The 27,985-nt window shown below is 41.7% G+C and overlaps 1 protein-coding gene across 1 annotated transcript; it reads left to right on the top strand.

Annotated features, from left to right (window-relative positions):
* Positions 1-2: 2 nt before the first annotated feature.
* Positions 3-27,970, top strand: LOC124868809 (putative methyltransferase NSUN7). Its single transcript, XM_047366409.1, has 13 exons — positions 3-109; positions 3,716-3,853; positions 6,965-7,147; positions 8,448-8,506; positions 9,943-10,079; positions 12,152-12,304; positions 16,112-16,295; positions 16,828-17,041; positions 18,633-18,776; positions 19,639-19,740; positions 19,919-20,036; positions 21,987-22,107; positions 26,906-27,970. The coding sequence occupies exons 1-13, from the start codon at positions 64-66 to the stop codon at positions 27,785-27,787; spliced, it is 2,481 nt and encodes an 826-aa protein (XP_047222365.1). The 5' UTR covers positions 3-63; the 3' UTR covers positions 27,788-27,970.
* The last annotated feature ends 15 nt before the right edge of the window (positions 27,971-27,985 follow it).

Genomic DNA, 27,985 nt, shown 5'->3' with positions numbered 1-27,985 from the left:
AAACTCAGGGCAGGAAGCAGCAGTTTTCTGGGCTCTTGTTTAAGCTGCCTTTTTTTTGTGAAGATGAGTGTTGTTTCTATTTCTACAAGGCAGCTTCTGAGTGACAACGGTAAGACCGGCAACATTAATTTAAACAGCACATCACACTCTGTACAGATTATTACTCTCAGCTGCTGATGGCTTTTCTTTCGGGCTGCACATCTTTATAGGACCTTAAGTTTTGGTCTGTGGAGTGTGAAGCGAAGTGACTGACACTCATTAAATCACTGTGGCCTGACTGTCACGGATTCATTCAGCGGATACTAACCTGGTCTTATTGTGTATGTCATGCATCTCTTACTGCTCTAGTTTATGAAATAACAGGGAGGTCTACAGTAAAAGCGGATTATACTCTGTCTTTGTTTGCTTCCACTACCCCTTGTTTAATTAGAGACTAGTGGTTCCTGCACTTCTTTATATAAAAGAAAATCTAGTTGGGATTTGGATGCAGACATTTACACATATTTGCCTGTTTGACTTGTTTTAATGTAACAGTTAGAGTAAGTCGGCACACAGATTAGTCAAGCAGGTGGATTAGAGATGAGCCTTTGTTCAGGGTCAGACAGCAGCCCTTCATTTATTCATGCAACTTTATCTGCTCAATTGTATCATGAGGAGCCTAGTTACATACATTACATATAGTGTCTTGAAAAGTATTCCATCACCTGGAAACTTTTAACGCTTTGTCATGGTGCAGCCAAAAATATTATATTTATTATGTTAGGAGTTGATGTGACAGACCAGAGGTGTCCAAACTTTTTGTCACGTGGGCCAAAATCGTCAACTTAAAAAATAGATGTGGGCCAAAAATATAGTAAACAAAATAAAATCACAAAGAATTATTTTAAGAATTAACAATATTAACAATAAACCTTAGGGCTGCATGGTGGCGCAGTTGGTAGCACTGTTCCTGGGTTCGATTCCCGGCCAGGGGTCTTTCTTCATGGAGTTTGCATGTTCTCCCCGTGCATGCGTGGGTTCTCGCCAGGTATTCCGGCTTCCTTCCACAGTCCAAAGACATGCCTGTTAGGTTAATTGGTCTCTCTAAATTGCCCTTAGTTGTATGAATGAGTGTGTGCATGGTTGTATGTGTGTTGCCCTGCGATGGACTGGCGACCTGTCCAGGGTGTACCCTGCCCACCGCCCATAGACTGCTGGAGAAAGGCACCAGCTTCCCCGTGACCCACTATGGAAGAAGCGGTAGAAAATCACTGACTGACAATAAACTTTATTTAGACAAACAATATAGTCTGATTTTTTTTTTTTTTTGTAAGAGAAAAATTTATAAATCGTTGCTTTCCAAAATCGTAAAATGGTTTTGCAAGTCTCCCTGATTAAAAGTTTGCAAATTCTTCTGGATTTGATTGAAAAAAGTAGAAAATAACATTAGACTATTCTCAGCAATAAGAACAGGATTTGGTTCACTCTTCCTTTAAAAAAACGCTTGCTTTATTTAGCCAAGTCTAATAAATTTAAAGCAGATTTGAGTGCACCAAGGTCAGCTTTTGAGTAAAAGTCACTGGATAGTGTGGTTATTAAAAGACAATTACTTTGTGCTGTACTTAATATTTTCCATGAATATTTTAATGTTGTTAATAATTTTGCCTGCAAAAAAAAGTCGCCACCTGCATCAACCACCTGTGCTGGTGGGCCAAATTTGTAACATTCTTGAATTACAGTCAGGGGCCACACACAATCAGTCCAGGGGCAACAAATGGCCCCCAGTCCACACATTGGACACCCCTGTGACAGGGGTGGAGCCAGGGGGTGGCCAGGGGCAGCCATGGCCACCATAAGCCAATCTTTGGCCACCTCTGCGGCCACCCCAAGAACAAGCAGTTCCCCTCCAAAACAGATGGTGGCAGCAATAAAGCTCTCAACCACCAGCACAATTATAATAGTGCTGCATGTCTTTCCCCTCTCTTTATTCTACTTTTAAATAACAATAAAAATGAAGCAAAAAGAATTGCAAAAAGAAACCTAAAATCAATTTTTGGCCACCCCTCAGTGAGCAATAGTCTCAATCTGGCCACCCTAATAAAACCTTTCTGGCTTCGCCACTGCTCTGTGATAGACAAATGCAAAGTGGTGCATAATTCTGCAATGGAAGCAAAAGGTGACATGGTTTTCAAAATCTTTATAAAAATAAAATCTAAAAAGTGTGGCATGCATCTGTATTCAGCCGCTTTACTGTGACATCCCCAAATAAAATGCAGTGCAACCAGTTATTTCAAGTTACCTGTGCCCACTTGTGTGTATTTTAGTCTCATGCTAAATAGATCTACTGTAAACAAACAGCATCATGAAGAGCAAGGGAAATAGAAGACCGATCAGGGAGAAAGTTGTAAAGGTATAAAATGATATCAAAAACTTTGAACATCTTGTGGCACTGTTTAATCCTTTATCTGAAAACGGATGAAAACCTACCAATACATGGCAGTCCAACTAAAACTCATACATGGAGCAAAATAATTAATTAGAGAAGAAGTCAAAAGACCCATGGTGACTCTGGAGGAGCTCTAATAATTGTGTCATGTCCTGTTGTCAGTCTTGCACTCCACAAATCTGTCCTGTGTAGACGTTTGGCAAGTCGAACGCCATTGTTGATAGAAGGTCATTAGGAGTCATGTTTGCAATGTAGGAGACACAGCAAGCACATGGAAAGGGCACTCCGCCCATATGAAATTAAAATGGCTTGTATTCAAAACAATAAGTTTGGTGGAAAACTAGCATTGGACATTACCCTGAACTCACCATCTACTCAGTAAAACATGGTGGTGGCAGCATCATGCCATGGAGATGCCTTTCTTTAGCAGTGACAGGCAAGGTAATCAGAGATGATGAGACAGGACAATCCTGCAGAAGACTTGGGGGGATGTTCACCTTCCAGCAGAACAATGATCCTATAATTCAGTGGAAATGTTTGCATTGAAGCAGATCTTTGTGTGTCTGATCAAATTTCAGACAAAAAAAACAAAAGTCTTAAGGAAAATGTGTTGCAAAACTCGGAAATTACTGATTAATTCAAAAAGGCTCTCCATCCAATATGACTGAGCCTGAGCCTTTTTGCAAGCATAAATGAGCAACAATTTCTCTAAATGTGTAAACCTGGTGGACTCCAAAAGACTTGTAGTTGCAATTGCAGTGGAAGGTAGATAAATAAAATATTGACTTGGGGGCTGAAAACAAATTTGATTTGCATTGATAAAAGAAACATTATAAACCAAGCATAATTTTCCATCCACTTAACAATTATACCATACTTGTGTTGGTCTGTAGCATAAAGTCCCTGAAAATTAATTTAGGTTTTTGTTTGCAATGTGACAAAATGTGGAAAAGGTCAATAAGTTTGAAGATTTTTAGACTGTGCCTACAGCAGCACTGTCTCACACTGACAGGCATACAGAGGGTGGATCACATGTCAGCCCAGCCTTATTCAGTGGATCTTATTTACATTTGTAGCTCTGTACCCTAATGCTGATTGCTTTTATTTAGATGCTTGTTCTTTTTATTGATTCCAACAGGAGAATGAAGCAGAAAAAGCATAATTGTTGAGCAGATAACTGAAAGCTGTTCTCAGCAGTTCCTGACACGTGTTTAGTTTTTCGGAGCCGATCATTATCTGTAACGTGAGCAGCAGACGTTGGCACACTGTTTCTCCTGTGTTACTGTACAGATGGCTCCAGAGGGGATGTAAATATGAGCTCTGACACAGAGAAGGCGATTATCATCTCTCATCAAGAGCAAGGCCATCAGATTACCAAGCAGCTGCTCTCCTCTCTGCCTCGTCTTCACTCATTGTCTCTTGGCTCAGGTGAGATTGAATCCAGAATCTGAATTTAATCAATGAAATGTGTTAAAATAGGATAGAATAGAGTAGAATTATCCTTGATTGTCCCCCAGTGGGGAAATTCTGGTGTGCCAGCAGCAAAGTGACAGGTAAAATGGAAGCATGATAATTCACACAGTTATTAAAAATTAGCAATCTCCGATTCAAAGCAATGTGCAACTGAAGAAGATGGTTTAAAAAATGTACCAAATGTGCATGTATGTTTGTGCATATAAAAAGCGTGCTGCAAAATGTACAGGTCCTTCTCAAAATATTAGCATATTGTGATAAAGTTCATTATTTTCCATAATGTCATGATGAAAATTTAACATTCATATATTTTAGATTCATTGCACACTAACTGAAATATTTCAGGTCTTTTATTGTCTTAATACGGATGATTTTGGCATACAGCTCATGAAAACCCAAAATTCCTATCTCACAAAATTAGCATATTTCATCCGACCAATAAAAGAAAAGTGTTTTTAATACAAAAAACGTCAACCTTCAAATAATCATGTACAGTTATGCACTCAATACTTGGTCGGGAATCCTTTTGCAGAAATGACTGCTTCAATGCGGCGTGGCATGGAGGCAATCAGCCTGTGGCACTGCTGAGGTCTTATGGAGGCCCAGGATGCTTCGATAGCGGCCTTTAGCTCATCCAGAGTGTTGGGTCTTGAGTCTCTCAACGTTCTCTTCACAATATCCCACAGATTCTCTATGGGGTTCAGGTCAGGAGAGTTGGCAGGCCAATTGAGCACAGTGATACCATGGTCAGTAAACCATTTACCAGTGGTTTTGGCACTGTGAGCAGGTGCCAGGTCATGCTGAAAAATGAAATCTTCATCTCCATAAAGCTTTTCAGCAGATGGAAGCATGAAGTGCTCCAAAATCTCCTGATAGCTAGCTGCATTGACCCTGCCCTTGATAAAACACAGTGGACCAACACCAGCAGCTGACACTGGCACCCCAGACCATCACTGACTGTGGGTACTTGACACTGGACTTCTGGCATTTTGGCATTTCCTTCTCCCCAGTCTTCCTCCAGACTCTGGCACCTTGATTTCCGAATGACATGCAGAATTTGCTTTCATCCGAAAAAAGTACTTTGGACCACTGAGCAACAGTCCAGTGCTGCTTCTCTGTAGCCCAGGTCAGGCGCTTCTGCCGCTGTTTCTGGTTCAAAAGTGGCTTGACCTGGGGAATGCGGCACCTGTAGCCCATTTCCTGCACACACCTGTGCACGGTGGCTCTGGATGTTTCTACTCCAGACTCAGTCCACTGCTTCCGCAGGTCCCCCAAGGTCTGGAATCGGCCCTTCTCCACAATCTTCCTCAGGGTTCGGTCACCTCTTCTCGTTGTGCAGCGTTTTCTGCCACACTTTTTCCTTCCCACAGACTTCCCACTGAGGTGCCTTTATACAGCACTCTGGGAACAGCCTATTCGTTCGGAAATTTCTTTCTGTGTCTTACCCTCTTGCTTGAGGGTGTCAATAGTGGCCTTCTGGACAGCAGTCATGTCGGCAGTCTTACCCATGATTGGGGTTTTGAGTGATGAACCAGGCTGGGAGTTTTAAAGGCCTCAGGAATCTTTTGCAGGTGTTTAGAGTTAACTCGTTGATTCAGATGATTAGGTTCATAGCTCGTTTAGAGACCCTTTTAATGATATGCTAATTTTGTGAGATAGGAATTTTGGGTTTTCATGAGCTGTATGCCAAAATCATCCGTATTAAGACAATAAAAGACTTGAAATATTTCAGTTAGTGTGCAATGAATCTAAAATATATGAATGTTAAATTTTCATCATGACATTATGGAAAATAATGAACTTTATCACAATATGCTAATATTTTGAGAAGGACCTGTATTTGTAGCCTGAGTTTGTCATTAATCTGGAAAACAAGTCTGTTTGTACTCTCATCGGTCATATGATGAAAAGGCAGCAATAAAACAAAAGGTAGGTGCTTTGTTGGCTACTGAAAGAGGCAGATATATGTGTGGCCTCAGGTTGCAGTCAGCTAGCTAATCTGTGAGCGTAAGATGGAGGAAAAACAAAGCAAAGTGAAACTTTATCCTGAAGTTCAACTTTCAGCCTTTTTAGTGTACACTTTTGTAACATTGGACAACTGAACAAACTGTATTATTCCACCAACAGGACTGCGTAACCTTCACAGTGCCTTGCAATAGTATTTACATCTCCCGAGCTGATTTTTGGATGACTAAAACTTCAGTCTATTTAATTGGGATTTTGTGTAATGAACAATTAACAATTATGCACTTTCTGTTTGTCACAAAAAAATGACAACTACAATCGTGTGAAATAAATTAAGATTCGCCATAAAAGTTATTTAAAAAGAAATATTGCATACTGATATCTAATCTATTTCTCATTTTTCTTTGTAAAGGTCAATTATTTAATTACTTGTAAGTAACAATAAATAAAATGTTTTACTCATTTATCAAAAGAAGTAAAAAATGATTTTATTGAAGGAAACAAATTAGGACACCATACACCCTAATAAGTAATGTATTACTTATTTCTTTTGAGACCTCCTTAAATCTCCTTCCAAACATATAAGATGGAAAATCTTCTTCCTGAAGGTCTGAGGCAGCTCTTTCCATCTCTGTGTTCTCTGTCACTTCTGCAATCAGGACCCAACACCATTTAATGTGTAAGGTTCACACAGAGCAAACCTTCAAAATGCTGAGTAGCGGTGATGTATTCATGTGCTCCTCATACGCTTGTGTGTAATTTTGTAATTTTAAGTGGGAATCAATCTGGTGTTATCTAATTTATTCCTAATTTAACCCGAAAAGCCTTTTTTTTTTTTGATTTTTCTGAAAAAACTTTCAGTTTTTATTGTCCAAAATTGTAAAAAAAAAATAGAAAGAAACAAAAACAGTCTGTTGTAAATGGTCCCTTTTTCCACTTGACTGTACTTTGAAGTTTGTGGTTGGAATGTTATTACTTTTCCAAGTTGGCATGATCCCTCACACTGCCTTCATTCTTTCCCCATTGATCCACTCGAACATTTCCAAACCCTTCCATTCCACTATCTCACAGTTGTTTTCTTCTCTATCCCTTCATCTTCAGTCTGCCCTCCATCAGATCAGGTCTTTCTCCAGGCAGCAGCCATCTTTCAGCAGCTTCGTAGAGAGAAGCCAGTATCTCATCAGCTTCTGCAATATGAAAAAAAGACAGACACTCTGCCGCTCGTCAGTGGAGACAAGGCCACACAGAAGCAAGCATACCAGCTCGCCTTTAACACTCTCAAATGTAAGACTTCTTTCTCTGATGCCAGAAATTCCAGATAATATAAACGTCAGGATTTCTAGGTGAAGTCTACAAACCTACACAATAACATGGTAATTAAAGTCAGAGTGAAATTAATTTTACAAGCCCTCATTGCCATCTCCTCTGACCTCAACGACCTCTTTGTTGGCAGCTTTATCTGTATAATGAAAAGTATTGGCTGCAGTATGCGTCAGCTCCAATATTTGCTTGGTGAGTAGCAACTTCAACATGGAGTCTGTAGATTAAATAGCATATAGTCATACGTTTGACTTCTCCATGTGAGTGCAAATCATTTGAGCTGGAGGTACAGCAGATGTCTGGCAGGGAGGTGATAAGACCTGCATTTGACATGAATATAAATCTGCTTTATTAGTGCTCATGGGCACTTATATGAGGCTGGTTGTTTGGACAGAAAATGTAAGTGAAAATAGATTCTTTTAAAGTTGATTAAACAGGAAAATATGAAAAAATAACTTAATTAAAACCTCAGTATTTTTCCAGATGGAGACAATAATGAGTTTCAGCTAAACATTTGTTTTGTGTTTCCAACATTTTTGTTACAGAGTACACTGGGGTGTCTTGTTATTCCAAAAAACTAGGTTTTACTACTCAAACATAATCCTACAGAAACCTGCAGACGATGTAAGCTACTTCTCCAAACAAAATAAGCCTGGTAAAGTTATTTTATCTCATGCACTTAGAAATAAGAACACAAATTCCACTTATTTACAACAACAGCGCATGAAGTATCTAATAACCTTTGGGAATGAACTAAAACTCTGAATGTTCATGCTTTGTATATTAGCTCTGTTTTTAGCCCATCTTTTGCACTTGCCATCATCTGTTTCCTAGCATCCGATACATAAAGCAAACAGCAATAATAAAATGATGCCACAAAGACAGTCGTCAGGTTCAGCAAGTGTAATTTAAAAAGTAGGAGCTGATAAAAGTGAGAGCTTTTATCTACTAGAGATAAAAGCAGAGATATAGGCTAAAATCTTGCCAGTGCTTTGTGAAATAGACAGATGCACAAGCTTGGAAGATGAACATTGTGGAGCCTTAAGCAGAAAGTGAGTCAAAGATAACATAGAGGTAAATGGCAGTTTTCACTGAATTATCCTTGTAGAGGCCACTGAGTTCCTGATGAATGGTAAACCAGTGTTTGAGCTCTGTAGGCTTTGAGTTCATATTTGTTGTTAGTTGTTTTACTTTAATTTTAAAAGGTGAGTAAACTAGTATTTATTTTAGTTGCTATGTAATAACTACTGTTTTTCCCTCCTAGACCAAGATTTACTGGAGGCCATGATTACTGACAGCTGCTTTCACACATCTCAGCATATCGTGAGTCCCATCTGATTTAACTTTTGAGTGTTCACAACCCAAAATCTGATTAAATACTCACTGACTGTGAATGTGTAGGTTTGTGTATGTCAGATGAAGTACTTTCTGATCATGCTGGTGAGACCAACATGGATGGAGTTTAAAGCCCATTTGTATTCAGATCTTATGTAGTCTAGCTGGTTTTGGGTGACAAGTGATGCATACGAGAGAGAAGATGACACGCTTTGCAATTTGTAGATTGTAAATTACATCATAAAACAATGTGCAATAGCACATAGACTGATAAAAGAGAAACAGCTTGTTTGTGTACAGCCATGTTTGTGTGTATGTATGAATGGTAACTTTATTGAAGGATGGGGGAAATGCTGTGAAATAGGCTGAGGTGTTGTTAGTCTGAAAGTGAGACTATAAAGCCACCACAGATCCCTTTATTATTCAGCACACATCTCTACTTCGGCATCTATATTCCAACCTGTAGACACACACACATTCATTATTTCTGTAGTTTAAGTGTCACCCAGTTTTCTGATTTCACTGGAGCAGATTTATCTTCCTCGCCCTGACCAGATGGGGACAAGCCCTGAGGTGCAAGGAGTCGCATTTCTGTTCCCAATACAAATATGCAAAATGTATCCTTGAAAGAGAGAAAAAAAATTTAAATAAAAAATTATTCTATGTAAAATGTAAGATATAAAACTTCTGAAATGATACAGAAACTTTTGCAAAATGGTTTAAAAAAGAAATCATGTAAAAAGTGAAATCAGCTAATTACTATCTGTCAAGCACAAATGTCATGTTTTATATTGGTTTATGGTTATGACCCTTTTTTACTTCTCCTTCACTGAAGTGAAGAAGGAGCCGCCCCGTGACAAAGCCAGAGTCGCAAAGGTTATCACTACAGGACCAGGCAGGTGCAAAAGAGGGCCATGCTGCACCACCTGCGTCTATTTCCCACCATGCTACTCCCTGGTGTAGGCATGTGTGTCTGTAATAATGGGAAATGTTTTTATGAATGCAGATGTGAATGTCTAAAGTGCATTAGAGTCTTCCCCACCCAAACCCTAAAGCCCTATGTGTCTGCAATGCGCTCATTAAAATTGAGGTAGAGGATGGGATCAAGCAAAACAGGGAAGGAGTACAGCTAAATATCCCCAATGCCTGCAAAACCCCATCATCCCAAACCCCAAAACCATTCTGTTGGGAGGTGTTGCCTTTGTTAGGGAAGAGGGAATATAGGTGCAAAAGCGCTGACAGCAGCCTGTTCTGTCAAACCCCAAACCAACACAGCAAAGACTGCAGCTCCCCCAGAGATTCCCGACACTGCCAGAGAGTAGCCCCAACAGGGCTGATTTTTTTGAATATTTGCAAATAATCTGAATAAGTACTGTAAAAATTCTCATTACTTTATCAATAACGAACAGCATTGTGTTTTACAGAACAGCGATTTGTTGCCGTTGGCGATGGTGATGCTGTTTGATTTCCAGGACAGGAAGTTCCTGCTGCGTCGGGGTCCAACTGAAGGAGAGCAGGAGGCTATCGCTGAAGTCAGAGACCTGGAAAAAAGCCTACAGAGGTGTTAGTATAGGGATGTTATGTTAACATCTTAAATCAATATGTATATAACAGTTAATTTGGGGTTATTTTGCTCTGCCCTGAAAATAAACTCCTTGTTCAAAGGCAACCTGTATTAAAGAGAACTGTGAGAAGATGGTCACAGGAAGCTCAAGAAGCTCTGCAAGGTTGCTTTGAGGCTTCAGACTGGGACGCACTGTGCCAGCCACATGGAGAGGACATCAATGCCATGACTGAGTGTGAAACAGACTATATAAACTGAGTGGATAACACCATCCCCACCAGAACCATGAGATGCTTCCCCAATAACAAACCCTGGATCACCAGTGACCTGAAGGACCAGCTTAACAAGAAAAAGACTCGTCAGAGAGGGAGACAGGAATTATTGAGGATTATACAGAAGCAACTTGAAGTTAAGATAAGAGACAGCAAGGAGGTGTACAAGAAGAAGTTGGAGAACAAGCTCCAGCAAAACAATATCAGAGATGTGTGGACAGGGATGAAGAAGATCACAGGCTACAAGTGGAAAGATGATCAGACCGATGGAGGTCTGGACAGAGCCAATGAACTAAACACATTCGTCAATAGGTTCAGTTCAGAAACAAGCTTCGCATCCTCCTCTCCTGCTCACAGCCAAACAGACATTCCATCTTCCTTTGACCCACAGCTTAAATGTTTTTTCTTCCACTTCAGAAATGGACCCTTCTGCTTCTACATGTTTGCCTTCAACCAAATCAGAAGATGCTGATGCTCTCTTTGCCTCCACCTTCCACTTGTGTGTCTCAAGAAGTCAGGTGAAGATGCAACTGGAGAGACTGAATCAGAATAAGGCTGCAGGTCCAGATTGTGTTCAGAGTCCTGAAGGCCTGTGCAGAGCAGCTCTGTGGGATTCTGCAGCACCTCTTCAACCTTAGCCTGGCCCAGAACAAGGTTCAAGTGTTGTGGAAGAGCACCTGTCTTGTTCCAGTACCAAAGAAAACTCACCCATCAGTCCCAATGACTATAGACCTGTTGCCCTGACATCCCACATCACGAAGGTCCCAGAGAGACTCACCTAGCCCACCTGGATAAGCAAACAATGATCTATCAGGACCCTTTTCAGTTTGCTCATTGCTGTGGAGTTGGAGTTGAAGATGCCATCATACACCTGCTTCAACAAACCCACTGTCATCTGGACAAAGCCAGTAGCACTGTGAGGATCATGTTCTTTGATTTCTCCAGTGCATTTAATACAATCCAACCTGATTTGCTTTGTCAGAAACTCCAGAACGCTCAGGTGGAGGCCTCAACAATCTCCTGGATCAAAGACTACCTGACAAACAGACCACAGTTTGTGAGACTGAAGGGTTGTGAGTCTAACCAGGTAGTCAGCAGCACAGGAGCACCACAGGGGACTGTACTCTCACCATTCCTTTTCCCTCTGTACCCCTCAGACTTCCAGTACAAAACAGACTCCTGCCATCATCTGCTGGGGTAGTAGCGTCAGAGCCATGGACTTGAAAGAGCTCAAGAAAGCTGGCTCTGTTCTGCAGACTCCTCTGAAACATCTGGAGATTATTGTGCAAAGAAGGATTCTTCATAAAATTAAGAACATTATGGAGAACCCTGAGCATCCTCTTTATGAGACTGTTGTACAACAACAGTGTGCTGTAAGACAGACCACTACAGGATATCCTAATGCCCACAGCCATCAGCATCTACTGTACAATGGCTCTTTGAAGAAACTTGCATAATATGAGCTACAACAACATTTAATTTCCTTTTGGGATTAATAAAGTATTTTAGAATTTAATTGAATTCATTCATTTTCTATACCGTTTACACCATAATGGGTCACAAGGGAGCTGGTGCCTATCTCCAGCAGTCTATAGGCGAGAGGCGGGGTACCCTGGACAGGTCACCAGTCCATCGCAGGGCAACACAGAGTCACACAGGACAAACAGCCATGGACACACTCATTCACACCTAAGGGCAATTTAGAGAGACTAATTAACCTAACAGTCATGTTTTGGACTGTGGGAGGAATTTAATTTAATTTAATTTAATTGTTATGGTGTTGTGTATTTGTTACAGGTGGAAGACCAAGCTGGCAGCATCTCTGGCTCGCTTCAGGGTGAAACACAACCTGCGTAGCGTCTCCCGTTTTCTATCTGTTTCCCTCAGAGCTAAAGAGCACAGGGCCAAATCCCTACTGCTTTATGCATGGGTCAACACTTCACACACCAGGTACAGGTTTGTTTCTTTTGCACTTTGGTTTATTTTTGCTGACATAATTCAAGAGAGCAAATACTGTGAAAATTATGCACTCAATAGAAGTTGACAGTCAAAGATTACAAAGTTTTCCTTGTGTTTGAGAACAAAGTAACAGGCAGAGAAATTCAATGGAATTCCAGGGTAAAGGTGTGTAAACAGCCTTAAAATAGACTAAATGCCTTTAATAAGTACCCTTTGAGTAATTTTTTCAGTAGGTAAACATGTTAAGAAATAATTGTGTCTAAGATGGCGCCGCAGATGGTCGCCTCGGCGTGTTGGTGCGCATTGTTTTGTTTTGTTTTTTGCTTTAAAACGGTCTTCTGTGATGGTACCCGGAGCTCTCTCACCAGAGAAGAACTCATGAACATCAGGGCTACTACACCAGAGGAGTTATTTCCCACTTTTCTACCTACTGCTCTGGAATATTTGGACATTCTGGTCAAAGGTTCTGCTCACCTTTGTTCACGCGGTGAAACGCCGGAAGAGAGGGAAACGGACTGGGGTGCTGGTACGTCTTCGCCAGCGTGGACTACGAACACCGTTACCTGGAATATTTCTCTCTAACGTGCGCTCACTTCCCAACAAAATTGAGGAACTACAACTGCTGTTGGGGAAAAATAGGGACTTTTATTCATCGGCAGTTTTGTGCTTCACGGAGACGTGGCTGTGTGGATTAATACCGGACTCTGTGCTGCAGCTGGCAGGATTCCAGCTCTACAGAGCGGACAGAGACATTAAACTCTCCGGCAAAGCGAAAGGTGGAGGAATCTGTTTTTACCTCAACAGTGGTTGGTGCAACGACGTGACAGTGATTCAGCAGCACTGTTCTCCAGACCTGGAAGCCTTCATCATAAACTGTAAGCCTTTCTATTCCCCCCTTGAGTTCGCTTCGTTCATCCTGGTCGGTGTTTACATCCCGCCGCAGGCTAACGTGCAGGTCGCACAGCGCATGCTCGCCGACCAGATACTGAGTGTGGAGCGGACCAATCCGGACTCCTTAGTTATCGTCGTTGGCGACTTTAACAAAGGTAATCTCACCCACGAACTCCCCAAATATAGACAGTTTATAAAATGTCCGACCAGAGAGGACAACATTCTGGATCACTGTTACACCACCATCAGAGACGCTTATCACGCCGTCCCACGTGCTGCACTGGGCCAATCCGACCACATCATGGTCCACCTGATTCCTGCATACAGGCAGAAACTAAAGCTCTGCAAACCTGTTGTGAGGACGACAAGGAAGTGGAGCAGTGAGGCTGTGGAGAATCTCCAGGCGTGTTTAGGCTGTACAGACTGGGATGTGTTCAGGACTACTACCAACAGTCTGGACGAGTACACAGAGGCTGTGACTTCCTACATCAGCTTCTGTGAGGACAGATGTGTACCATCATGCACCAGGGTGAGTTACAACAACGACAAACCCTGGTTCACAGCCAAACTCAGAAGGTTAAGACTGGATAAGGAAAAGGCCTTCAGGAGTGGGGACAAAGACATATACAGAGAGGCTAAGTACAAGTTTGGCAAGGCAGTGAAAGAGGCCAAACGACTGTACTCTGAGAAGCTCCAAAACCAGTTCTCAGCCAACGACTCTGCGTCTGTCTGGAAAGGGCTCAAGCAAATCACCAACTACAAGCCGAAAGCCCCCCACTCCATCAACGACCGACGCCTCGCCAACAACCTGAACGAGTTCTACTGCCGCTTTGAAAGACAAAGGGACAGTCCTGCAACCATCCCCCACGACGCCCCCCAACAGCTGCAGCCACAATCCACCACCCCCATCTCTCCAACCTCAAGAGGGGCCTTGGCACCTCCAACCCCCACCCTGAAGTTCCCCCCCACCAGCCCCCTACCCACGCCGAGGACGGCTCTTTCCATCCAGGAGAGGGACGTCAACAAACTCTTCAGGAGACAGAACCCCCGGAAAGCTGCTGGTCCGGATTCTGTCTCACCAGCCAGCCTGAAGCACTGCGCTGATCAGCTGTCTCCAGTCTTCACAGACATTTTTAACACCTCACTGGAGACATGTCATGTGCCAGCCTGCTTCAAGTCCTCCACCATCGTCCCTGTTCCCAAGAAGCCAAGGACCACAGGGCTTAATGACTTCAGACCCGTCGCCCTGACCTCTGTGGTGATGAAGTCCTTTGAGCGCCTTGTGCTCTCACACCTAAAAGACATCACCGACCCCCTCCTGGACCCCCTGCAGTTTGCCTACAGAGCCAACAGGTCTGTAGATGATGCAGTCAACCTAGCCCTTCACTTCATCCTCCGGCACCTGGACTCCACAGGAACCTACGCCAGGATCCTGTTTGTGGATTTCAGCTCTGCCTTCAACACCATCGTCCCAGCTCTGCTCCAGGAGAAGCTCTCCCAGCTGAGTGTGCCCGACTCCACCTGTAGGTGGATAACTGACTTCCTGTCTGACAGGAAGCAGCGCGTGAGGCTGTGGAAGCACGTCTCTGACTCCCTGACCATCAGCACCGGTTCCCCCCAAGGCTGTGTTCTCTCTCCTCTGCTCTTCTCCCTGTACACCAACAGCTGCACCTCCAGTCACCAGTCTGTCAAGCTTCTGAAGTTTGCGGACGACACCACCCTGATCGGACTCATCTCTGATGGTGACGAGTCCGCGTACAGATGGGAGGTGGACCATCTGTTGGACTGGTGCAGCCAGAACAACCTTGAGCTCAACGCTCTAAAGACAGTGGAGATGGTTGTGGACTTCAGGCAGAACCCAGCCCCACCTGCCCCCATCACCCTCTGTGACTCCACAATTGACACTGTGGAATCTTTCCGCTTCCTGGGAACCATCATCTCCCAGGATCTCAAGTGGGAGCCAAACATCAGCTCCCTCATCAAGAAAGCCCAGCAGAGGATGTTCTTCCTGCGGCAGCTGAAGAAATTCAACCTGCCAAAGACTATGATGGTGCACTTCTACACAGCCATCATTGAGTCCATCCTCACCTCCTCCATCACCATCTGGTACGCCGCTGCTACAGCCAAGGATAAGGGCAGGCTGCAGCATGTCATTCGGTCTGCTGAGAAGGTGATTGGCTGCAGTCTACTGTCGCTCCAGGAACTGTACACCTCCAGGACCCTGAAGCGGGCAGGGAAGATTCTGGCTGATCCCTCCCACCCCGGTCACAGACTCTTTGAGACTCTCCCCTCTGGCAGGAGGCTGCGGTCCATCCGGACCAAAACCTCACGCCACAAGAACAGTTTTTTCCCATCTGCCACCAGCCTGGTTAACAAAGCCCGGAAACCACCCTGACACTTGACCTCTACAGAAGTAAAAGTTCAACTGAAACTGAAAAGACTAAATTAAACATGAATATAATGCTTCAGTTACATTTGGTTTTAAAGGGAATTTTACAATAGCCAATAACTTCCAGTAACAGTACTAGAATTTTGTTGAAAACTGTTTTTTTAACCTTAACGTGGGAATGTTTTTTCCTATTTATACATGGAATCAAATTAAAAGCCTGATTTTTCTAAGAATGTCAGTGTGAGACAATGTTAAAATTAATGATGAACACTATCTAAGGACTTTTTACAAATCTCTGCATTTGCATGTAGTGTGTTTTATCATTAAACTAAAGACACACTGACTGTTTATTGGAGTTTATTAGTCAGTAGACTTCATCAGAGGAAATAGATCTGTCTGTTCTGCTGTTGAGCCGTTGGCCAGGAAGATTGCTTTATTTGTTTTACACCATGTTCATTAAGTACCGGTGTGTGTGACTCGATTTAAAACTAACAGTGCTTTTCTCCTCTTCTTCACAGTCTTGATGAGATGTGTGAAGTGTTACGAAGTGCTAAACTGAGTGAAGTAAAAAACGTGGCTGACCTCACGAATTCAACATTTTCCAAGGATCCCCTCTGTACAGATACGCTTATTTTCTCCCAGAGTCTGCGTATACCTCTTCAGAGCAGCATCCTCACTAGCACACATATGCTGAACATACAGGTAGAAGTGTGCACAAGATGTGTTCTTGCAGAACAAAAGTATAAAAGAGTATAAAAATGCACTCTTTTTGAGTGGAAAATTAAAAATAAAAATATTACCCACTACCTAAATGATGTAAAATTCAGAGGCACAAGTCAATGCATACCAGGATGGGTATCACAAAGAATTTGATTAGTTCAAAAGGTCCCTGTATGTGCTGTCTGCTGCTGATAAACCTGTGGACTACTCCAGAGGTGATTTATGGCCAAAGTATTACTCTAGGCTAATTTACGTTACAATGTATTTAGATCGCAACAAGCAAAGGGATCCTCCTAAAAGAAAGTTGACTAACATGCCAAATGTTTGATGTTCTACATTTCTCTAGGTTAAAGGTTAACTTTAAATTTGTTGGATTTAATTTCTGTCGCTAAATAAACCTGGATTAAGCAGAACTTCATCCTGTAAGGCTGAATAGGTAAAAATAGAAAAGCATAACATCTCTGTAAGAATAACACGTGTGTGTAAATCAGTGTGTGACATTTTGTCTTCGTAGGACAGAAGTGTGTGTGTGGCGGTTAGCGTGTTACAGCCCCTCCTGTTTGATAAAAGTGACGTCCTGGTGGTGGGCTCCTTTTCTGCTCTGACTGTGGCTCATGTAGCTGTTGCAGCCGCTGCTTGCTCGTGCCGCGTGCTGGTGTGCGGCACTGATCACACAGCCTCACAGACAGAAGAGATGAAGGAGCTGTTCTCACAGATGGATATCAAAAGTGAGAAACAATTCAGTTTAATTCAGTTTATAAATAAAGCACCATTTCACAGCAAATGTCATCTCAAGGTACTTTACAAAACAGATCTAATTTACATGCCTCAGTTCATTGTTGTGAGAAAGTATTGGCTTACTTACAAATATTCTCTGTTTTTGCTCTCTGGTCACACTCAAATGTTTCAGATCGTCAAACAAATTATCAGACAAAGATAACCTGAGTAAACACAAAATGCAGTTTTTTAAATTCTTATTTTATTTATTACAGAAGATGAACAGGTTCTCAAAGTCACTGTCATCCATCCATCTATAGCTGCTTTTCAGTGCAAGGTAACAGGAAATTTGGTGCCTATCTCCAGCTGTAATTGGGCGAGAGGCAGAGTACACCCTGAATAGGTCACCGGTCCATCACAGGGCAACATGCACGCACACACTAATACCTAAGGGATATTTGGAGAGACCAATTAACCTAACAGTCATGTTTTTGGACCGTGGGAGGAAGTAGGAGAGAACCCACACATGCACAGGGAGAACATGCAAACTCACAAAGAAACACCCCAGGCTGGGATTCGAACCCAGGACCTTCTAGCTGCAAGTCAACAGTGTTAACAACTGTATAACCGTGCAGCCCTCAAAGTCACTTTGTTAACATATAAGAAAAAAAAATACAAAACAGACACATAACCTGAGAGATACATTGTTCTTCAGTAATCATCTACTTTATGTCAAGTTTTCAGCAAACAGCTAATGGGGTAACCCCATGCTGGAGCTAAATATTTATTTTTTGCTTTTCTCACTGTGTTTTTTTGTCAATTATCATTGATTAGGTTTTGTCATTGAAGCTATTGTATCTGCTGGTATTGAAGTACAAAACGAGTTTGAAATCGGTTCTTGATAAGTAATTTCATTCCTTGACTTTAGGGCTCTTTCATGATGCAAGTACTCATATATCAGTGTTAGCGCCTTTATAAACAAAAAATTTGAAAATGGTCAGGACTGAATATGTTGCAGTCAAGTCCAGAGAAACACTTTGAAACAACATCAGAAAAAACAAGATGAATTCTGATGACGACCAGCTTAATTTGGATCTTTATGACAGCCTCTAGTTCTATAAAGCCCAGTGCATTTATTTTGATCTAATCATTTTGCAGCTCTTCTTCTGTAAATTTGTGTTTTGGTTTTTCTGATTCAGCGTTTTACAAATAACAAAGCTTTAATGACTAAGACCAGTACAAGAGGAGGTTGTCCTCTGGCAGGGTCACCAACTCTGTGGGAGTACATCAGACAAAAAGCTGTGGACCCATGGGTATAACCAACAGCTTAATGCGACAGGGGGATAATGAAGTCTGAAGCTTAACTTGCATTTGAAACCTGCATATCATGTTGCCAAAACCTACTCTATTGTTAGCCTGAAAGTTTCATAACACCCAATGCCAAATAAGTCTCAGAATAACTAAATATTAGTCAGTTATTAACACATTTAGCCTCCTAAGCATAGAGATTAAGTAACTAATGAATCTACTGAAAATGTAACATTGCTTCTGTCTTTTTCTGAATTAAATACATTTTTGATGTTTGCCCACATTCTGTTGTAGATGTCAAAGTCCTGTCAGAAGCTTTCTGCAGTCTGGCTGAGTGGAACAATGCTGTGCGGAGACTAAAGGTCATCATAGTGTTGCCTCAGTGTTCGTCCTCTGCCCTCAATGACCCGGTCACCACTATGCACAGTGAACACGGAGGTATACGTTTCAAACATTTACCGTCTGATCTTAAAAGGCAAATATCATCATAGTTTTGACAGACAAAGCCAAAATATTTTTGCATTTATATACTCAGTTTGAAACTGTATTTTGACATCCTTTCCCACAACCACATGTGCAGAATTAGCTTGAACTGAGTTTTTATTGCCAACGGACCAGTTCTCTTAGAAAAACTGAACACAGAGTTTGAGCTACAAATATTGGACTTGGAATAGTGTTTTATTGTCTAAATTCCGGCTGTTCAGTTAAACCCTCACAAATACGAAATGGACTTTGGGAAATTACTGGCAGATTGGGCTAATCATAGAGTGCCGGTTTGTTAGGTCTCTAAGCTACAACCACTCTCCGACAACATTTCTCCAAAATTCCTTTTCCTCAACGGACAAATCGCTAAATGAATCTTCCCTTTATAAACTAATACTAGAGTTAAGGATTTTGCCATCAATATTTTCATCATGAGTGGCCATTGTGTTTTGCATTGATGTCTGATTGCGGACTCTCACATTAATTGTCATCATTCTTTAGCAACTTGTTGCTGAGTTCACCACTGCTTTGCGTATATTTTCTTTCTACAACACCTTTTTCACATATTTCTCAAATTGTGGCACATAAATGAATTTACATGTCAGGAGCTATAGGCCAAACACAGGAACTGGAAAGGAAAAGTCAACTTTCTGTCAGAAGTCAGCAGAGAGGATACAAGGCCATGTGATGACATACTGAGATAGTTTGAATTAAAGATGGGAATGAAGAAGCTACAACAGTTAAATTCAGAAATATTTCTTGCTTTCATAAACAACAGGTTCTGTTCAACTGAAGTTGTCAAACATTTTGTTAACAGACTGGAATCTACTCCCAGATTTATCCCACGGCTCTGTTTCCAAAAGCAAAATCTTCTCTCTGACCACCCAGCAGGCCCGACTGTTGGCCCACGCTCTGTCCTGTGAGTATAAACTGTGGTAACAAACATTTTGTGCATTTTAACAGAACAGTTTATGCTGCATTCAAAAAATATATGCTTCATAAAAGAGGATGTTCACTGTTCTTAAGGGCATTTATTGGTATTATAAAAACCTTGTGCTTACAGCACTTTGGGTCTTCTCATTTCTGCTTCATGTTAGTTCAAAAGGTGCAGACAGTGGTCTACAGCACACGCTCAGTGTGTCCTGAGGAAAATGAGCAGCTGGTCAGACAAGTGTTGGACAAAACCCATACTAACCCCAAACTGCTGCCCTTCAGGTACAAACATTAAAGCTGCGGTCGCACGGTTTTCTTATCACATATCTTGGTGTACCTAAAAATGAGTTTTATTTTAATCTAAGCTGGAATTAATGAAGTGCATTCTGTGAAATATTAAGTTCTTTCACTTCTATAAACTATGTTTATCATTGATAATACTTTCCTGTTTTATATGGTGTGTGTTTTGGGATGAAACGTATAACATTTTCAATCTGCTTCGGGATAGAGACAGAGTGAACTGCTTTTTCAAGTGACGTTACACTTTGTGTGTTTATACTTTATAATCACTAAACCATCTTAGGCTAAGGTTTAGTAGACTAAAACAGTCTATGAAACCCCACAAGTGGACAAATAATTGTCTGAAATATTTAGAAATGGGGTTCAACCTCACTGCCTGTTACAGCCACCCCCTGAGTTTGCTATGTTGAAGTTAGGGAATATTCATTAATGCAGACCAAGCACCTGCATAGTGCAGCATGAGATTAAGTAGCTTTATTATTGGCCCATTGCTGTGACATATGCTGTAAATGTGGTGTCTCCGAGACGCAGTGCTCACGAAACCGAATATTTATATATATCCAAAATAATCCTTGTTAGCCTATTTTGGCAGTAGATCACACTACAAATGACATCATGGCAGATGTGTAGGAAAGTGGTGCTAGAGCACTATTTATAATTTTTACTAATAGTATTTTTTTTTCAATGAAGAATGGCAAGCAGTGCATTGCCATTCTTAATAGAAACACAGCGTAGAGATGTCATAATACAACACGGAACAACACTCCTTTGCTGTCTTTGTTTGGGTCCATTCTCAAAGCTCAGTAGCTATTTTGTTTCAGTTAGTCTACTTGACAAGAGCCAAGACAACACATTTTAATGAGAAAACATGAGCTTTTGTTAAATGATGGAGACAGTGTTGACATAGTATTGGTAGTAGATTTGAGGGGAAATAGTAAACAGATTACAATATGAGTTCTTAAGCTACCTTTGATTTAGGTGAATGGTTAAAAGATGCTTCCTATGCAGATCTGATCCCATTGTGTAATTTAACCTCAGTAAGAAGAAAATACATTGTAAAAGAAAGACATTTGCCGTTTGGCACGAGTCATGTAGGGGAAACAACAAATATCAGGAAGAACGTGTTCTGCTGGTGTTTAACGAATGGTGTGTTCAAGTCTGTGTTTGAGTAAAAAGTCACCTTAATTACAATGATATTAACATGAAATAAAAAAACATGGCTAATAAAAGAACACTTTATCTTGTACATTACATTATCTATTTAAGTAGATTAAATTTGCAAGTAGATTAAATTTGTCTCATCCTAAAATATTTCAAAAAGTGTCCCATTCTCATCAGCTCCATTTGCTGGAGGGCCAAATCTGCACCATTCTTGAGCTGCGGTCGTAGGCTTCACAAAATTCTTCCAAGTGCCACAAATGACCCTCAGGCAACACTTTGGACACTGCTGCTTAGGATCAAATTCATGTGTTACAATTGTTCGGTCAAAGTCCAGACCTCAATCAAATTAAGAAATCTGTGACAAGACTTGAAAACTGCTGTCCACAGATTCTCTCTATTCAGTCTGATTTAATATGAGCAATCTGGCAAAGAAGAGTGACCAACACTTCAGTCTCTAGATGTGCAAAGCTGGTAGAGACACAACCAGAGGACTTGCAGGTGTTATTGCATCAAAGGGGGGTTCTAAAAGACATGGAGTTTATGGTTGTGATTTAACAAATTTTCAAAAACTTCAAGGAGCATGGATACTTTTACAAAGCATTGTATTTTTAGGCTGTTTTATGTGATACTTGAGTATTCTCCTGTATGGTGTCTTAAATGCAAATGTTTTTGTACCACAGGACCAGACCTGAAAACAGTGACTTAGTAACAATATTCTGAACCTACAGAAGGTGGCCAAATTGATTAAATCTTGCCCAATTTCTCTCTCAGGGTGAGCGGTCCAATTTTCCCTAATGATTCCACATCAGGAGATGAAACAGACTCCAAGTTCTTCAGGCTCCATCCTTCTCAGTTCACCAATGGCTGCTTTGTAGCCAGGCTGTCGCGCCAGGTGAGAGACAGAGGTCAGAGAAAGTGGGACATATGGAAAGTGAAAAAATGCAGAGGTGAATGTTGTGCCGGAGATGGAAGGGAACAGAGGTGGTGTGTGTTTGGTGTGCTGGAGAATTTATATCAGTGCGAGTGTGTCTGCGTTTGATTACTTTGCAACAAGACCTTTGAAAGGTGCTGAGGCTGCACTCTTTTACTATCTGCTGGGAGGTCAGTCAGTTCGTTGGTGTGCAAACACACACACACACACAATTGCAGAGTGCAGTACCGTGGAAACACTGCAGTACTGTTTCAATACTCAATAAAAAAAAAGAGACGAGTTGAGGACAAAATATTCTTGAACCCGTGATACATTTGAGTGCCTCAGAGCAAAACTAAATTGATTATTCTGGGGCATTTTTCTCTCCTTCTACCCGATGCATCACTGTATTACTTCATCTGCATGTCCCCTTCTTTTTTTTCCCTTTTCTCTTCCCTCATAAAACGAGACAAGTACCACAGTAGGAAATGAGATGCAGCTGCTTTGATCCCCAGAAGCCATGAAAAAAACTGCATTGAAGGCACAGAGGACAACCCAGGAATTTAAAGATGTGATAAATGTTGGTAATAAGTGCTGGAAAATGTATGTACTACTGAATCTACCTCACATTAAAACTATTTGATGAATATACCTTTGCTGAGACAAATAAAAATCTTAAAAATGTAGCATCCACTTTTTTTTTTTAAGTGCCTTGTCGTGGCATTTCAGGCACATCGTAGGAAGAAGCAGGTGACCTCCTTGTGTCAGAGCAGATTCCTCAACAAAAAGTCCTTCCAAGATATTGATGAGTTGCTTTTTTAAATGGAAAAGAGTGGATCTGGAATCAAAGTTGACAGGTAGGGAAATATTAATGGACAGGTATCAAACAAACAGTCCCTCAGACCTGAGAAGGTGAATCCTTCGCTCCAACCAGGATTGTCCTGTATTTAACTCTACATACAGGGGTTGGACAATGAAACTGAAACACCTGGCTTCAGACCACAATAATTTATTAGTATGGTGTAGGGCCTCCTTTTGTGGCCAATACAGCGTCAATTCGTCTTGGGAATGACATATACAAGTCCTGCACAGTGGTCAGAGGGATTTTAAGCCATTCTTCTTGCAGGATAGTGGCCAGGTCACTACGTGATACTGGTGGAGGAAAACGTTTCCTGACTCGCTCCTCCAAAACACCCCAAAGTGGCTCAATAATATTTAGATCTGGTGACTGTGCAGGCCATGGGAGATGTCCAACTTCACTTTCATGTTCATCAAACCAATCTTTCACCAGTCTTGCTGTGTGTATTGGTGCATTGTCATCCTGATACACGGCATCGCCTTCAGGATACAATGTTTGAACCATTGGATGCACATGGTCCTCAAGAATGGTTCGGTAGTCCTTGGCAGTGACGCGCCCATCTAGCACAAGTATTGGGCCAAGGGAGTGCCATGATATGGCAGCCCAAACCATCACTGATCCACCCCCATGCTTCACTCTGGGCATGCAACAGTCTGGGTGGTATGCTTCTTTGGGGCTTCTCCACACTGTAACTCTCCTGGATGTGGGGAAACCAGTAAAGGTGGACTCATCAGAGAACAATACATGTTTCACATTGTCCACAGCCCAAGATTTGTGCTCCTTGCACCATTGAAACCGACGTTTGGCATTGGCATGAGTGACCAAAGGTTTGGTTATAGCAGCCCAGCCATGTATATTGACCCTGTGGAGCTCCTGACGGACAGTTCTGGTGGAAACAGGAGAGTTGAGAAGCACATTTAATTCTGACGTGATTTGGGCAGCCGTGGTTTTATGTTTTTTGGATACAATCCGGGTTAGCACCCGAACATCCCTTTCAGACAGCTTCCTCTTGCGTCCACAGTTAATCCTGTTGGATGTGGTTCGTCCTTCTTGGTGGTATGCTGACATTACCCTGGATACCGTGGCTCTTGATACATCACAAAGACTTGCTGTCTTGGTCACAGATGCGCCAGCAAGACGTGCACCAACAATTTGTCCTCTTTTGAACACTGGTATGTCACCCATAATGTTGTGTGCATTTCAATATTTTGAGCAAAACTGTGCTCTTACCCTGCTAATTGAACCTTCACACTCTGCTCTTATTGGTGCAATGTGCAATCAATGAAGACTGGTTACCAGGCTGGTCCAATTTAGCCATGAAACCTCCCACACTAAAATGACCGGTGTTTCAGTTTCATTGTCCAACCCCTGTACATCTGAATACATATGTACACCACACCTTTCTAACATTCAATTGCAAAACATTTTGAAACCCATCTGTCAGTTTTTTTTTCAATTAGGAACCATGTGCTACTTTGAGTTGGCAAATCACATATAAATATAATAAAATAAAAAATACACTGAAGTTTATGATTGCAATGTGATGCAATGTGAGAAAGTTCAAGGGGCATGAATACTTTTGCAATGCACTATAAATAAGAGACTAAAGACTGACAGAAGAGGTGCTGCCATACAATTGCCACCACTGGGTGCTCTGACAACCATCAGCAGGCAAGGAGTGTGAAGTGTCTTGCTCAAGGACAAAATGACTGAGACTGACTGAGTGGGTTTGAACCAGCAACCCACCAGTAACACGATGAACACCTGACACCTGAGCCACCGTCGCCCTACAAATTCATTGAAGTTGCATTTTCTTACTGTTGACTGTAATGCCATAAATAATAGGGAAAAATGCAAGAACCTTCAACAGGGTATTAATGCTTTTGTGAGGCACTGTAAAGGCCGACTGAAAATGTCCGTGCAGACATCGTCACTCATACCAATATCAGCAACTGCATTCAAGCAGGTCAAGGTCTGAACAAGCAATAATTTCATATCCTGCAGCGCTGCATTCATGTCCACAAAGAGGAAGTTTCTAAGAATCTCCATCTCAGTCCCTGGATTTGAATCCAATTGAAAAGCGCTGCTGGAAATTCAGGAAAAAAACAGCATCAGCACGCAAACCACAGGATGTTAGTGATATAAAACGTTTGCACATGAGGAGGGGACTCAAAACCCCAAAAGAAGAAGCAAGAAATTCTCATGGTAAAGCAGAAATATTAAACAGGCTAGATTGTTATTTAACAACCTAATTATTTCCTGCTTACCAGGATTCCAGCGCCTTCTGTTCTCATCCCTAACATGTTTCACTTGTTACAAGAGTTCTTTTATTTTAATTTTAGCTCTGTCTCTCTGACAGCCACAGGCAGGTGGAGCGGACCAGCGAAGTAATTTGAAAGTTTAATAAGCATGTCTTAATGCATTAGCATTCACTTTCCAGATGGTAAAACCCCATCAGAGTTGTAGATGTTGTTACATTCACATTTGGAATTGTTCCCTGCTACCCAGAGACACACATAGAAAGAAGAAATCTGGATGTAATAGCTGAAGAAAGCATCCCACCCACCATTTACTGTACATATGGGGCCCATATGGATGGAAACTGGGAAAATTGGCCCCATAAGGGATTGTCTGCAGGTTGCATAATCGTACCTTGTTAGTTGCCTATGCAGTTGACAAAGGTTGATGGGTCATGTGTGGAACCCACATGGGTCCCAGTTGTGTTCTGTGATTTGAACACATTTTCTAAAATACCCATTTGAGACCAAGCACAGACCTGCATCCTGACTGGTTTTGCCAATGCAGACTGTTTTTAGTCAACCCAAGTGGGTCCCATTCAATAAACCTATTGTGAGCCCACGCACATTAAAGACCCATCCAGTCAGAACAAAATCCATTTGGGGCCCACATACATATGTTGGCTGGGATCAACTCTGTGGTCCCAAGCAATAAACGACCTGAGGTTGAAGCGAATGTCTGTCCCAGCCGGGAGCATATCACTGGAAAAATATGAGGAATACATTTGAAACGTTAAAATTTAAATAAAGTAATTGTACTAAAATACAGTAACTATCATATTTATTTCGAGCTTTACTAGTAAACTTTTTTTTAAATAACTTTAAAGTATGTTAATATTATCTTAAAAATAATCTTATTAGAAAAAAATATTTAATTTTGGTAAATTTATTCAGTGGCTGAATGTTTTCCCCCCTAAAATCTCCTAATTCACATTAAAGTATCCCAAAATTTAATTAAAAGTGTTTCAGCTACATGTATTTTCATTTGTTGATTTGCTTTTTAAGACAGCTGAATGGTGATGCAGTTGGCAGCACTGTTGCCTTGCAGCAAGAAGGTCATGGGTTCAACTCCCATCCAGGGGTCTTTCTGCATGGAGTTTGCATGTTCTCCCTGTGCATGCATGGGTTCTCTCCTGGTACTCCGGCTTCCTCCCACAGTCCAAAAACATGACTGTTAGGTTGATTGGTTTCCCTAAATTGGCCTTAGGTGCAAATGAGTGTATGAGTTGTTGTTTGTCCTGTGTGTTGCCCATAGACTGCTGGAGATAGGCACCAGTTTCTACATGACCCACTAAGAAGTGGTAGAAAATGACTGAGTTTTTAAGACTTCTAGGAACACTTAGTAATTCATGACCTTTTTGTTTCCGTGGGGTATAAATATCAGGTGACACACAGGCTAATTCCAAGACATGGGTATGCCACAGTGGTATGATTGCTGAAGGGGAAACTGACAACATTAACATTTAGCTCATAACCAGATGACCCCACAGGAAAGAGGGAACGGCATTTAATAGTAGAGGAAGGTGACTATCGTGTTTTTTTTTAAATAAATGTAGTGATGTTTGTTTTAAGATGTTTGAATTGATAAACATAAATTCTGACTGTCTTGTCTTTTCATTTTCAGGCCGATCCCACTAAGGTAGAACCAGTTCAGGATGTGCTGGCAAGGGCAGCAGCCAAGGGTCTCCTAGGTGGCATAATTTCTGAGCCATCAACAACTGGTAAAAAGGGCAAAAGCAAGAAGAAACAAGCTTCTTCCACCACCAGCAAACCTTCATCTCCCTCTAGCCAAGAGGAGCTTGAGGAATGGGAGGTTGGTGATGGAGAAGATCCAGCTCCAACTTCAGAGCAGGACAAGGAGAAAGAGAAAGGAGACTTAAAGGAAGGTGAAGAAAATGAGGTTGGGGTTGAGGATGATAAGACCAGAGTAAAGAAGAAGAAAAAACGAAAAACCAAGAGGAATCAAAAACAGACCAAAGGTGATACCACAGGCCTGAAACATCAACCTAAAGGTCAAAAGAAAGCAAATAGAAAAGGAAATCAATCTCAGCAGAAGACACAGCAAACAAACAGCAAACCAAGGCGAATACCACGTCTTACACTCACTTTGATGTCTGCTGAAAAACCCTCCAGACACTTGTCACCAATCACAGCTCTCGCACACAAGATCAGCGGCAAACCAGTAAAGCTCCAGGAGAGCTCTTCTTTAGTCCCAGAAAAACATCTCTCACATGTTCAGCCTGCTCCTTCTACTTCTCAGACAGCTTCTGAGAGGCAAAACATCCAACCTGAGGAGGCAGAAAGGACCCTGGAAGAGGATGTCACTTGTCCTGTGAATGTCAGGAAAACACAGAGAGCGTTGAAAGCTGCAGATCACATCCTGCCTCCAATTTCTTTCCCGTTTTCAGGAAGCAGCTCTGTTGGTCGGCCGCAGTCTCTGACTTCCAGTTCTCAGTTAGCATCCTCATCCTCCGCTTCCCTGCATGGGAAAGCATACACACTCTAGTCTTGTTCACACTGTACTCGCTGGGGTGATCCTGCAGACAGACATACAGTATCATACAGGACACGTTTTTTTCCTACATGCAAGTACATGAGGCGACTGTGGCTCAGTAGGAAGAGTAGTCGTCTTGCAATCAGTAGTAGTAGTAGTCGTCTTGTGGGTTCGATTCCAGCTTCCTCCTGCCATATGTCGATGTGCCCC

Source organism: Girardinichthys multiradiatus, chromosome 5, assembly GCF_021462225.1.
Source record: "Girardinichthys multiradiatus isolate DD_20200921_A chromosome 5, DD_fGirMul_XY1, whole genome shotgun sequence".
Taxonomy (NCBI): Eukaryota; Metazoa; Chordata; class Actinopteri; order Cyprinodontiformes; family Goodeidae; genus Girardinichthys; species Girardinichthys multiradiatus.
This window is presented reverse-complemented; position numbering and strand designations above follow the sequence as displayed.

What these genes read in the sequence shown, in the direction of transcription:
- LOC124868809 (XM_047366409.1), top strand. Translation starts at nt 64, where the DNA reads ATGAGTGTTGTTTCTATTTCTACAAGGCAGCTTCTGAGTGACAACG. An exon ending in GTCAACACTTCACACACCAG is followed by an intron (nt 12,305 to 16,111) that starts GTACAGGTTTGT and finishes TCTTCTTCACAG; the next exon opens with TCTTGATGAGATGTGTGAAG. An exon ending in CCCAAACTGCTGCCCTTCAG is followed by an intron (nt 20,037 to 21,986) that starts GTACAAACATTA and finishes TTTCTCTCTCAG; the next exon opens with GGTGAGCGGTCCAATTTTCC.